Source organism: Eretmochelys imbricata, chromosome 6, assembly GCF_965152235.1.
Source record: "Eretmochelys imbricata isolate rEreImb1 chromosome 6, rEreImb1.hap1, whole genome shotgun sequence".
NCBI classification, from domain to species: domain Eukaryota; kingdom Metazoa; phylum Chordata; order Testudines; family Cheloniidae; genus Eretmochelys; species Eretmochelys imbricata.
The window spans coordinates 32,227,084-32,241,366 of NC_135577.1; the positions used below are offsets into that span (position 1 = coordinate 32,227,084).

General features: G+C 40.6%; 1 protein-coding gene across 1 annotated transcript in view; it reads right to left on the reverse strand.

Annotated features, from left to right (window-relative positions):
- Window positions 1-781: 781 nt before the first annotated feature.
- INSC (INSC spindle orientation adaptor protein) overlaps window positions 782-14,283 on the reverse strand; it is a 140,021-nt gene continuing 126,519 nt past the window's right edge. The window contains exons 10-13 of the mRNA XM_077820066.1: window positions 11,975-12,041; window positions 4,985-5,140; window positions 4,133-4,209; window positions 782-910 (exon numbers count right to left, since the gene is read on the reverse strand). Coding sequence (XP_077676192.1) covers window positions 782-910; window positions 4,133-4,209; window positions 4,985-5,140; window positions 11,975-12,041 — 429 coding nt within the window. The remainder of the gene's footprint in view (window positions 911-4,132; window positions 4,210-4,984; window positions 5,141-11,974; window positions 12,042-14,283) is intronic.

Genomic DNA, 14,283 nt, shown 5'->3' on the forward strand with positions numbered 1-14,283 from the left:
TTACAAACTATCATTTTCCAGGATTTTTTAATTTCACGTAATTAAAATAGGGAAAAAATGACCTGTAACTATATATTCTGTAAAGGACCACATTTTTTAAACAGCCTAAATCAACTCTCAAAAAATCTCAGAATTCAGTCTTGAAAATGTGGCTATTTGATTTCTTACATACCTTCAGTATCTAATCCTGTGCAGATATTTCCACAGTTCTGTTTATAAAAAAAAAAAAGTAGGACCAGATCTTCAACATATCAGCAAATCAGCATACCTCAATGGAGACTTGAGAATTTTGTGCCCAGATGGTACTGTTTCTATTGTATTCAAGTTTATTTTTGCATTTTTAAGAATCAATTTTTGTGAAATGAGTGCATTAAGCTAATAAATCTTTTGGACAACTTAATAGTACTGTAATTACAAAGAAATAGTGATAAAATGTCATAACATTTAAAATCAAGGGATGAAATTCTCCCTAGTTATCATGCTGCAATCTCATCACACCAGTGTAATCAAGAAGAAAATCTGGCCCCAAATCTAACATGACAATAGTTATAATCATAATTTTCTGATTTGTTGACATGTCCATAAGTATTGCAGAAAAACGGGGGGGGGGAGGGGGTTGATTACTTGCTCAAACCACTGATACAAGATTGCTTTTTCTGTTTCTTTTTCTCTACATACCAGACCTTAGTTTTAAAATAAATTAATCATAAAAATAATATTGTTAGAACTACATCATTCTGCATGTGTTATTTCAATTGCTTTGGAGGCTACACTTAATCATTTATACAAAGCTCTCTTCCATATTTGTGCACAGCAAAAAGGAATCCACAAGTCTAGGCTTTACCAACTGCTGGAAATCTGAATCCTCAAGGCCATCAGGACTCATAACTGCTAGTCTTCGTAATGCTGCCTGTCAGAAACAATGACAGTACAATTAAGGATTAGTAAATTCTTCACTTTGAGTCCATAACATATTGGTGAGCACTATAATGGTCAATACTTGAAACTGACCCCTGTGCACAGAGCCAGCATAGGACCTATGTACTAGACTGAATTGTCCACTCATCCAGTTAAATCTCCCTCTCAATTTGATTATGAAGCTGTTCTTTTGAATGCATTGACTGAATGCATGACCTTAATGCATGACCTGTTGCGACACCTTTGGCAAGTCATTTCACTTTCTGTACCTTTGTTTCCCCTCCCTATTGACAGCCAGTAGCCCACTGGGCATCAATCATTTTATGAAATATATGTATAGATATTTGAGGAGTTGTGAGACTGTACTGAATATTATGTTCTTAAGGCTGGTAACCAGGAGTTGACATGTCTCAGACAGGTTCCTTTCAAGCAGGAGGCAACAGACACTCCCGCTGCCAGGAGCCCTGGGCCCTTTTAAACTGCTTGGCCCCGGGGCAGCTACCCCTTTTGTCTCCCCCCGCCCCACATATCAGTGGCCCTGCCGGTACATTGCTCAATGTTGGCTGTGTACTGGCCCGTACCAGTGGCCACTTTCTTACCGGTATGCCGTACTGGCCATACCAGCTTACTTTCACCTCTGATTGTACGTCTCACGCTGGATGCCTGTTTGCATAGCAAGCCAAATGCTCATCAAGAGATTGTGAAATCTTCAAGAGAGGAAACTTACAGGATGAAATAAATAGCATGAGGAGATCCTCTTTACGAGTAAATACAATGGATTACTGTGATATATCGGGGTGCTCAGAAGTACACCCTGGATCCTTGACTCAGGAGTAAGCTAACAGCATGTTTGTCTTATGAATGGAGGATCACAGCCAATTTGGATGTAAGACACAAAGGACTTTGGGCAAGATTTCTCTACATGAGAAAAGAGTACCTACTTAATTAAGTCTAGGTTTTAGAATGCATGTTATGGTTTTGTTTTATATGTAACTATTTATTTCCAATACTTCTACTTGCTGTCACTTGAATCTCTATCCTTAGTTAATAACTTCTACTTGTTTTCACTATAACCATATCTAAATTATGTGTGTTAAGTGGACTGGCAAACTGAGGCAATCTGTGACTACTGTGAGTATCCAGTGGACCAGGGGCAGGGCACTCCAGAGAGACACTCAGCAGGCTCAGGGGTTGGAGTGTGTCTATCACCAACAGACAGAGTGGCCAGTGGAACTGGGGAGCTGACCCCCAGCAGGCATAGACAAGGCTTCCTCACACTACAGTCAGGTGATAGAAAGGTGCCTCACAACCCTGGGTACCCCAGGAAGTGTGACAAAGCCTTATTGAAGAACCAGCCCTTGCATTTAGATGTGAACATGGCCTAGTTGGAACTCAGTCTGCTCTTAACCTCTAAGGCATTCCATAGTCATGTTTATCTCACTGAAGGTGCCCTGCCCCCATGCGCAAGAGTCTTATTCTGCACTTTGACATATTCTGCACTACACATTCTGGCTTCACATTTACCGAAGAAGAGAGCTGACGGTATTGAACCCTGTCCATTCAATATGTAAATACTCTGTCAGGATTCATTCTGATATACCTTAGAGGAATGAATGAAGCTAATATAGTGCTGGCATTTCCTTCTCCTGACAGGTCCTGTAAGCAGCACCTTACAGAATCAATGGCAGTGAGGAGGTCCAGTAATATCTATTACACACAAAAACTATATTAAAGAAAAGTTAAAGTTGCCAAGTAAGCACTCAAAAGGGGTCTTGTAGAAAAAAATAGTATACGATCATGTAATTAAAAACCATATCATAATGCCTACACACAAGGGCGCTGTTCAAGATTGTACATGCAACTTTAAATTTTGGCATTTCCTAACTTTTAAGTACTTGACTTTGCAACCTTAAATGTTCTTTAAACATACTTTTTGTGAGTGATTTTCTGGGTTTTTAAAAAAGCAAACTGAAAATACAGAAATTCCATCATGTGGAATCATACCGGCCCCTAGAGGCATCATTAGCAGAGTTCAATCCTTTAGATCCACTGCCCAGACTTCTGGCACTTGGCTAATAAAGTAACTGATAGCAGTAGCAAGTTGTCATCCTTTACTTATACAAGCCACTAGTGGGGGACGAGACACACTTTGTGGATTTCATGGATATCTGTCAACAGCAGAGGAAGGTTCAGACTCAGGAATCTTGGGTTCGATTCCTGGTGATGGAAAGAAATGTACTCTAGTTCGCACAGCGTCTTCTGCTTCTGTTCCTCACAAGCCTGACCCAGCGTGTCCACATCCTCTCCAGCCTGCCCCCATGCCAGTCCTGTCTCTCAACCCCCTGGGAATCCTCATCCTAGTTCCAGTCTCTTTGCCCAATCAGTACAAATTTTCCACCCCTTCAGGCTCCTCTCAAATGGTTAAGCTTTGCCTAAGTTATAAGCACCTGAAAAGAGGTCTTATGACGGAAAGTGTCAGGCAACCTTAACTATAGGCTTTGCTACCAACTCCACTTATGATGGAGGTTTGAACTCTATCCAAAGGAAGTCAGAGCCAGGAGAAAGGATTGTCTTTGCACCATGTCCTATTCCAATGTTTGACTGTGAGTGATCTAGGAAACTGGAGGAGGTTAGAAGCCATTGGATGAGTTTTAAAATACAATGAGAATCAACCAACTCCCAGTGTGAAATTAAATAGGTCACGACTGTAACGTCACTGAGGATGAAGAGGACACAAACCCACTAGTCAAATCTTCCAAGTCTTCTCATTCCCAGGGACAGTAAGTCTGTCCATCGAGCTCCTCTGGCCAGAGCACAGCCCCCTTCCTCACCCTTCTGGTCCCAGCCAGGAACTGACCTGTGCAAGCCCTACGATTCCTTTTATTTGAGCCTGTTAGGCTCTGACTTCTTCAGTGCAGCCTTTCAGACAGCCCTAGAGGACCCACCTTCATTTTTCCTTTCCTGGGCAGGGTGTGTAGGAGTGCAGGGCCTCAAGCAGAGGGCCTTGAAGGGACTGGTACACCCCATCACTGTGTGCCAATCTTGATTTTAATCGGAATTAAGGTACTCAACACTGGGCCCAAGATAGGAAGGGATGAGTCTGACATGTAATTTATAACAAACTTGTGTTACTTACACACACTGAAATCCCACTGAAACTAATAGGATTTCTGCATTTTTCAGGAGAGATAAAGGATGGCTTAAGTGCACCTACCAGACAAGCCACTAGAACAGAATCACTGTTATTTCTTTCAGTGGGTGATCTGCAGAGTTCTATAAGGCGAGGAATACCTAAAATAGTAAAAAAGAATGAAGATAAACAAGGTTTGTTGCTATCTAAAACTTGCCATTTTGACACCAAAAATCAGCCTGGTGGATTCTTTTGTTTTATCTGTCTCATTTAATACAATTGTGAATGAAAACAACTGCTATACAAGAGGTATAGAAGGAACTCTGCACACATGCATTAGAACGAGCTGTGCACTTTAAAATTGCCAGTTAGATAACGGCAAAGCATAAACAATACATTGTTTTTACCCTCTACTGCTCTTTTACAATGAATAGAGCTGACCTAAAAAAAAAAATCCTTCCTATCCATCATCCCCCAACTCCCCAAAACAGACATGTTTTTTCCTCAATTTTTAAATTTGAAAAATCTGGTACCTACTGTCTCTCTTTGCTGGAGGATCCTACTAGTCACACATGTATGAGGTTTTAAGTTGAGGAGAGAGTAGATTCTGCATCTTCAAGTGTCACAGCAACAGCTAGTCACTGTAAAAGCTCTGTATCCCCATCCCCTCCATCTCTAGCTATGTGTAGGAGGAAGCTGCACCTCAGTTTCCACTGAAAAATTAGCCATAGATTCATTTCGCACATTCTCCACATCCACTGTCAGGACAGACTGTGCAGGAAACCTCGTGGTCTGTAGAGCGCAACCATTAACAAGTGAGATCAGAGAGCCTCTCTCCTTGCTAAACCAGCAAAAGCCTCTGCTGCCCTAGTCTCAGCTGGAATTCATTCTCTCCATATTTTACTGTCTGCCACTAGGTTAGCATTAAATTCTTACAGCTGAGTTTTATGGCTGCATGTGCCACTTCAGGATCTCGGCTGAGCCGTGCCAGAGTAACGGCAGATTTCTGCTGAACTCGCTCACAAGCAGTGACTTCTGCTGAATTCCCAGAAGATGATCTCTCAAAGAGCATTTCCATTAAAAGCTGAACACCTACAAAGAAGTTGCTGTTAGTATCTCTCCCAGAAAACAAAAACTTCCATACAAGAAAGTAGTTTAAAAGCGAAGCAAGCTTTGCTGCACAACCGCAACATATGATTTTGCTGTTCAGAATATAGGCACAATCTGCATCTGCGCAAAAACATATGTCACCTACAGAAAGCTAGAAAACATATGGAACCAGCAAATTCATTCACATTTCCCCCTCTTCTCTCCAGATTGTTCTAGATCAGACTGACATCTGGATTTTAGACTGACCTATCACATCCGGCTCAAAATCCATGGCAGTGCTTTTAATTCTTTGTTACATTCAACTTCTAATTCGAGATCAACCTATATGCAGCCACCTGAAGTATATTAGAAGATCTTACATGTATGTAATTTTCCTTTCCAGCTCATGTGTTTTAAAACACCTTTTTAATGTTTCAATTTAATCATGGCTAATAGACTGAATTCTCAATTCAAATACATTTGTATGTCTCCCATGGACTTCAGTGACACTTACAGACATGGATGTGAAGGAAGATATTCATCTCATGTTTTAGACTCTTTTGGTCTTGTTGCAGTCTCAGTAAAGTTTTATGCTTCAGTTTATTCATCCAAAAACTCCAAGATATGTGCCTTGGTCTCCAATTGTTATAAAATGACATTATAACTACTGTAAATTCAAGTTTCAGAGTAACAGCCGTGTTAGTCTGTATTCGCAAAAAGAAAAGGAGTACTTGTGGCACCTTAGAGACTAACCAATTTATTTGAGCATGAGCTTTCGTGAGCTACAGCTCACTTCATCAGATACATACCGTGGAAACTGCAGCAGACTTTATATATACACAGAGAATATGAAACAATACCTCCTCCCACCCCACTGTCCTGCTGGTAATAGCTTATCTAAAGTAATCGTCAGGTTAGGCCATTTCCAGCACAAATCCAGGTTTTCTCACCCTCCACCCCCCCACACAAATTCACTCTCCTGCTGGTGATAGCCCATCCAAGGTGACAACTCTTTACACAATGTGCATGATAATGAAGTTAGGCCATTTCCTGCACAAATCCAGGTTCTCTCACTCCCTCACCCCCCTCCAGAAACCCACCCCCATACACACACAGACTCACTCTCCTGCTGGTAATAGCTCGTCCAAACTGACCACTCTCCAAGTTTAAATCCAAGTTAAACCAGAACATCTGGGGGGGGGGGGAGGAAAAAACAAGAGGAAATAGGCTACCTTGCATAATGACTTAGCCACTCCCAGTCTCTATTTAAGCCTAAATTAATAGTATCCAATTTGCAAATGAATTCCAATTCAGCATTGTGTAAAGAGTTGTCACCTTGGATGGGCTATCACCAGTAGGAGAGTGAATTTGTGTGGGGGGGTGGAGGGTGAGAAAACCTGGATTTGTGCTGGAAATGGCCTAACCTGACGATTACTTTAGATAAGCTATTACCAGCAGGACAGTGGGGTGGGAGGAGGTATTGTTTCATATTCTCTGTGTATATATAAAGTCTGCTGCAGTTTCCACAGTATGTATCTGATGAAGTGAGCTGTAGCTCACGAAAGCTCATGCTCAAATAAATTGGTTAGTCTCTAAGGTGCCACAAGTACTCCTTTTCTTTTTGTAAATTCAAGGTTATTTTAAATTTCCACTCGGCAAATCTATTTTGGTGGGCTAGTGTCAAGCTAAAATCCTCTATGAAGTTATTAGCTTACCCGTTGACTGATAAGCTCAAAGCCTTTGTAAAATTACTAGCCAAGTACCTTTACTTTGCCAGTTTGATGTTACGCGCATAGGGCCCCATGCTTATGGTTCAGCAACATTAGTTTGTTAGGCTTCTGTGAAGGCTCAGGATTTTGTGAAGTTATTGGGTCAGCACATCTAATCTGCTGGTCTGTGATCAGGGCTAGTTTTGGCAGGATTCAATTTAAATTGATAGATATCAGGAAACGTCAATTTCAGCTGACTGAAATGGACTAAAAAAATAATCCCTCTGTGACAATCAAAGGGAGTGCAACCTCCCCCCTGCACCATGAGCCTGCAGAGATTGGGTGTCAGTAACCCTGCGGCAGTGCAGGCAGTCCTCAGCAGCCCTGCTCTCACAGCTCCATTCTTTCACCAGCTGGGAGCGCCGGGGGATCTCTGCTCTGCCAGGACAAGTCTTCCCCGCACCTTGTGCCTGCAGGGATCAGATGTCAGCACACAGGGCAAGGTTGTCACTTTAAGGCATTACCCAATTTTGCAGGCTTTGGGCTGCACATTGTTCCCTGTTACACTGTGATTGCTGCAGGATTGTGCTATATTCTGTTACTAGGGAGGCGTGCACACATCACCGTGTCCATGTAGCTCTGTTGGCTAGTGCAGAGGGAGCAGGTACATAGCCTTATCCATGCACAACCCCAATAGACATTTCATACCACCAGCCAAGCTAGACTTCTCAGTCCTGGTGCTTTGGGGGAGATGGACCCTTCACAGAAGTGCAAGGGAAGGGAAAATTATTTGTGTACTCTTCCTCTATGTACCTTGTATAATGTGTGCCCTGATACTACACTGATGGCCACCCTGTAAATATCTGTAACAATAATACAATCAAAACAGCAATGAAACAGCTACTGTACTCAATTAGATGTTTTGATGACCCATCAGCTCCCTGGACACATACACACAGTAAGAGAAAAAAGATTCCTTGCAGCCCCTAGACTTCTCATGAGCTAGATTACAGGGGAGCACCCACTGGGTCACATAGTTATCTATAACAAAAACATAAAATATCACACTGCCAGTATATCTAGAGCAAAACACGCTAAGTATAAGTTTTAAAAGGTATCATGATACCTGTAAGACAGGACATAATGATTAAGAGATGAGAGCAACAGCCAGATTATTAAAAATTATATCATTCACAAAACATACCCCTTCAGTACCAAAACAGCAGAGAGGGGTAGATAGATAGACAACAGATAGATAGATAACCAGAGAAATTCTATGTCAAAAACATTTAAAAAGGGATATGAAGCCCCTTTTCCATTCCAATTAAATACCATTACAACTGAACTCCCATTAGTTTAATAGAGGATTTTACTCAGGATTTTACTCAGAATGTCAATAATCTGTATACTTCTGTCTATGTATTTATTGTTACCTACATCTATTATTTAATATTATGGATATATATTTTTGTTAGAACATTTACATAATTAACAAAAATATTAATTGCTTCCAATTAGAATCAGAGCTAGAAACCAAAGTTGAGAAGACAGCCCATCCAAGATCTTCCAATTCCAAAGACTCTTCTCTCATCAGTATCTCTGGTTTCTAACCAACTGCTACCATATTATACAGACATAGGAAACTATTATGCACACGTTGGATCTCACCCGTTCTCACAAGCCTAGAGGCAGCTGCCTTGGTCTAAGCATTCCAACAAAAGGGAAATATGCAGACTTTACTGTACCACTGACACACTTTGGTTAAGTAAGTCTACGTTTTACATGGACATGTGCCAGAACTAAATTGATCACTTACTTGCATCTTCTCACTGGCTAAGAGGGAAGGCTAGATGGCACAGTTTTCTAATGCATTAACATTTTAACACCCTGGTCTGGGTCCAAATAAGGTTTACTCATCACAAATGAAGTGAACATGTGTGGTCTCTCCTTAGATTATAGTGGATGTCCATGCACATCCCCAAACTGCCTCACAATTTATTGAAACCGGCAGTGTCAATTCAGCAAGGACCTGATCCTGCAAGATGCTAGGTGCCCTCCACTCCCACTGGCCTTGCTTCTCCTCTGTCACTCATTTGGCATTGGTGTAACTCCACTGACTTCCATAAAGTTCCTCCTGATTTATACCAATCTGAGTGAGAAGAGAATCAGACCTATTGTTTTCAGTGGCAGTGGAGAGTGCGCATCACTTCTCAGAAGGACTCAGCACCTTGTAGGATTTGATTCTACGAGGAGTAGACTGAAATAGTGGGTCTGTATTTAGTAACGATGAAGCTGTAATAACAAACTGTTTAGAGGATGCCTAATTGAAAATGCATGAATTTACACACAGCATGACCCTAATATATAGTGTAATCAATACACAAGAAAACCTTGTTGTAAGGCAGTTTTACTTCACACTCTCTCTCACACACTCACACACACCTGACACAAACACAAAAAAGTAAGGAAATGAAAACCTAAGCCTCCTATGTGTCCATGGACCCTACTGAATCCAGGTTAGTTTGTGCCAATCCTCCATCAGTCAGGTCTGTGTGCACAACACTTTCAGCTATAACGTGAGAAAACTAAAAATTACCCTAAACTAATTATATTTAGCAAACAGATCATTGCATCATTTCTCCTCAGAATCCACTTCTACAAAGTTTTGTGTAAACAAAAAATGATTTTAAGAGTATTAGTCAACACTGAAAAAGTAGGCCTGCTAAATAAATGTTTCAGCCACAACTCAAATTCAAACCCTTTCTATTAAAAACATATTAAGCAAAACCAAACCAAACTTCATGGGACAGAAAAAGCTGTATGAAACTTCACTGATTAGCCATGTACTTTTAGAGAACAACAGGAATTTATACCCCATTTTAAGATCATATAATCATAATTATAGAGCTGCTACTAGGTGCCACCATAAAATCAGTTAGATCTGCTATTTCCTTATCCACAGGACTGTTCTCTTGCCCTTACATTCTCCTATAATACCTTGGGGTTTTTTAACCTTTCCTCATCTGTCAAGTTTTCTAAACCACTTATCATGTGTGTTGCTCTCCTCTGGACTCTGTCCACTGTCCTTTTGTTCACATCTTTCCTAAAGTGTGATTCCCAGAACTGGACACAGTACTCCTTAGCAGAACAATTATCTTCTGTGTCTTAAATATGACACTGCACCTCAGAATGATATTAGCCTTTTTTGCAACTGCAACATGTTTTTGACTCATTCAATTTGTGCTCCACTAACAACCCCAAATCCTTTTCAACAGTAGTACTGCCTAGCCTATTCCCCCATTTTGTAATTGGGCATTTGATTTTTCCTTCTTAACGGAAGCACTTTATTGAATTTCTTCTTGTTAAATTCAGACCAATTCTCAAGGTTGTTTTGAATTCTAATCCTGTCTTCCAACGTATTTGCAACCACTCCCAGCTTCTTGGTGTCATCTACAAATTTTATAAGCATATTCTCCATTCCATTATCCAGGTCATTAATGAAAATATTGACTAGTACTGGACCCAAGAATGACCCCTGTTGCACCCCATTAGATATCCCTCCCAGTCTGACAGCAAACCATTAACTACTTTTGAGTAGTCTTTCCACCAGTTGTGCATCCATCTTACAGTAATTAGACCACATTTCCCTAGTGTGCTTACGAGAGAATATCATGTGGGACAGTCAAAAGCCTTACTAAAAATCCAAAGATATCAAGTCTACTGCTTCCAACCTATCTCTAGGCCAGTAAATCTGTCACAGAAGGAAATTAAGTTGGTGTGGAATGATTTGTCCTTGACAAAGCTAAGCTGGTTATTCCTTATAACGTTATAATCCTCTAGGTGCACACAACTCGATTGTTTAATAAGTTGTTCCAGTATCTTTCCAAATATTAAAGTTAGGCAGACTGGTCTAATTCCTTGGGTCCTCTTTGTTCCTCTTTTTAAAGGCAGGCCCTATTTTTGCCTTTCTCCAGTCCTCTGGGAGCTCACTCATCCTCCATGACGTCTCAAAAAAAATGCTAATAATCCTGAGACTGCTTCAGCCAGTTCTTTAAGTATTCTGACTACTTCATTTCATCAGGGCCTGCTGACTTGAATGTATCCAAATACATTTATACAAATAGCCTTTAACTCGTTCTTGCCTCATTTTGACTTACGTTCCTTCCCCATTTTTCTTAACATTAATTGCACTGGAGTATATAGTAACAATTAACCTTTTTAGTGGAGACTGAAGCAAAACAGGCATTAAACACCCCTATCTTTTTGATATCACTTAGTAACTTTCCTTCCATACTAAGTATACCTACCACTATCGGTTACATTTTCTTCCCATGGGACCTTACCTACCAGTTCTCTGAGTTTGTTAGTCTGCTTTTATTTTTGAAATCCATTGTCCTGATTCTGCTGCGCTTTCCTTAGAATAATGAAACCTATCATTTCATGATGACTTTCACCCAAACTGCCTTCCACCTTCAGATCTGCAACCAATTCCTCCCTGTTGGTCAGAATCAAATCTAAAATGTACATTTCCCAAATAATGAAGTTTTGCCAAAAATAATCGTTAAAGGGCTATGGGAAAGCATTGCTGCTGCTGCTTGTACATTTTGGAGCAGTAGTGTCTTGTTATGGCATTGTACAGTTTGAATGAAACAATGCAAAATGCAGGATGCTAATGTGCAAAGTTTAATACATAGATGATGTAATCTGATTTACGAGAATCACAGGTCTTCTCAAACATCTTAAGTCTTAATTTACAGAAACAAATGTTACTATCAAAATGCTTCAGATTGCCTCAACATACAGCTGTGGGTAATGACGTGAACTATAAATATTAAATCAGCAGGATGGCTATATATTTGAAGTCTTCTAAATCATGTTGTAGAACGGCAGCATATTTCAATTACAAGGCCATTCCGAGACCTCACTTTGTATCCCTCATCAACCTGTATTGGCCAGCAGATGCAGATTCCACTAAGAATTATAGCAAACAACAGGCTTCATTTGCATTGGATCACATCCGTAGATCATGTTGCCCTGTGATTAACACAGGTCACCTCTCAAGCTCTCTCCTTTTCTCATGTGCATTCTATACATACAAATACAGCATTAACTCAGCTTAAATACATACCATTTCCTTGAATTATTTCTGAAGCACACTGGTCCAGCACAGACATGTTTGCTAATATTGTCACAACCTGCATTAATGAGAGAGGAGAACATAAAATATAATGTTACAATTCAGAAATGATAAATATACTCAATAAGATAGTATAACAACCGGAGCAATAGAGTAGAATAAAAAACTATCCTTGTGGGCTGACATTTTATTATCACTTCTCCATACTCTGAGGTTGCTTCAACTTCACTCAGCTCTTAATAACATTCAAGAGTAGCTGGAGTGTAGTGGCACTCCAGTTATGTCTCCTTTCCCCCAGCCATGCCGCCCACATGTACTGGGGGTTGCCAGATGAAGTTGTGGATGGTTGGTGGTAAGATTTGCATGCTTTATGGAAACCCCTTTATGCTGCTAAATCATCATGAAGAGGCTGAAGGGCTACAAACAATTGGGCCTCTAGCAGTGTTCATTTGGGTACAAATCCTGAATTCCATACTCAAATTCAGACAAAACTCCCATTGAGTAACTACTGAGAACTTCAGTGTATATCCAAGCAATACTACTACTTAGAAGTCAGTTTTAATCTTCAAAGCATGATAGAAACACTGATTAATCCTCTGAACCCCCTTGGGAGGTTGGTATTTTGGGACCTGATTCTGGAAAGCATACCTATTCAAGGACAACACATAAGTAGGATTTAAGCATATATTTAAGTCAATGGGATTTTGCACGTGCTCAAGTGTTGTCCTGAACAGAGATGGACTTAAACACCTGCTTAAATGTTTTCCTGAATTGGTGCCATAGTCGCATTTTGCAGCTGAGGAAACAAATGAAGGATCTGATTGGCAGAGCTGCTGAGCAGCTACAATAAGAGTTGTGGGTCTTCAGTGCTTCTTAATCAAGTATTCACACCCTACACATTATTACAATAATCTTTATGCAAAATATGCCTCGGGAAGCATCATTTAAAAACTGGTAACACTGATTAATATTCTTCTGTAAAGTATGTACAAAATGCATATTAACAGTTCTGAACATAAACTGAAATTATGACTACAATGCGTTTACCAGACAAGTCTGGGGATTGAGTAAACCAGTTTCTCAAAGACAAAGGAAAAGCTTACGCCTCCTTCCAGGTGTCAAAGTTGATTAGCTTCACCTGCCAAGTGGCCATTCTTTGGCAAGGAAGAGGGGCAGGAACAGAGAGATCTGCATTTTAGCAATCAATAACATGGAACCTGTTTTGCCACAAGACTCCATGTCTCCATCCTCACAGCTGGAATGAACTTTATCTAGGGTAACCCTCAGAAAATGCCTTTCAAAGGGTGACTAGACTATAAAACTGAGGGGCAAAACCACCCCAAGCTATCACTCCCTCCCTTTCACCTAAGAACACAAAGGAAGCAGTCCTTTGACTTTGCATGGGGATTCTGATCTGAGAGTTTGGGTCAATGTTGGTGGGAACATGTGGTAAGGATTTTTTACCTTGAGCCAAATCTAACTTTTTAAAGTTTTAGCTACTAGAAAGCGTTTTATCCTTATTTCTCTTGAAATCACTTCTGACTTTAATACCTTAGACTTGCACATCCTTAAAATTTCTTTGTAGTTCAATACATTTTTTTAATCAAAACTAATCTCGTGTTGTAGTTAAACCGAACTGTTAGGGTAACTCCAGTTAAAGTAGCAAACTGTTGAATGTTGACTGTTTACAGGGACAACAGACCTCTCATATCTGAACTACCCTGGAGAGGACTGTACAGTGCAGAATACATGTTTGGGGGAAATTAGAGAACAGGGAGTGCATTGGGTCACCCTGCAAGTAACAACCAAGGCTGGTGGAAGCCAGAGTGTGACTGGAGTGTTGCTGACAGACTGCTGGGTCAGAACTACTGGACCAGGGCTTTGGCCACACACACACACACTCAGTCATGTGTGACCTGCATCCTGTTTGTGAGAGGCCCAGGTTGGGAGCTACAACAGCAAAGCATTGTGAAGCAGCCCTGGTTTCAGGGCAGGTGCTGACCACCCTCACTGGTATGGATTGCACCCTGAAATGTGACAGAAATTAGGGACCTGACTGGCAGAGCTGCTAAGCAATCACAGTAGGAGTTGTGGGTCTTCAGTGCTTCTCAAAATCAGGTCCAAAGCAACTTCTCTTTGGCCATACAATGACTTATCGATAGAAATTGGATTAGAACTCAGAAACAGCTAACTCCTAATCCCATACTCAATCAACTATACTATACTGGTTTTGATGATGCAGCGCTTCAGGGTCACATGCAAAGATATTGTTATTTAACATTCACATAACTCCCGCATAT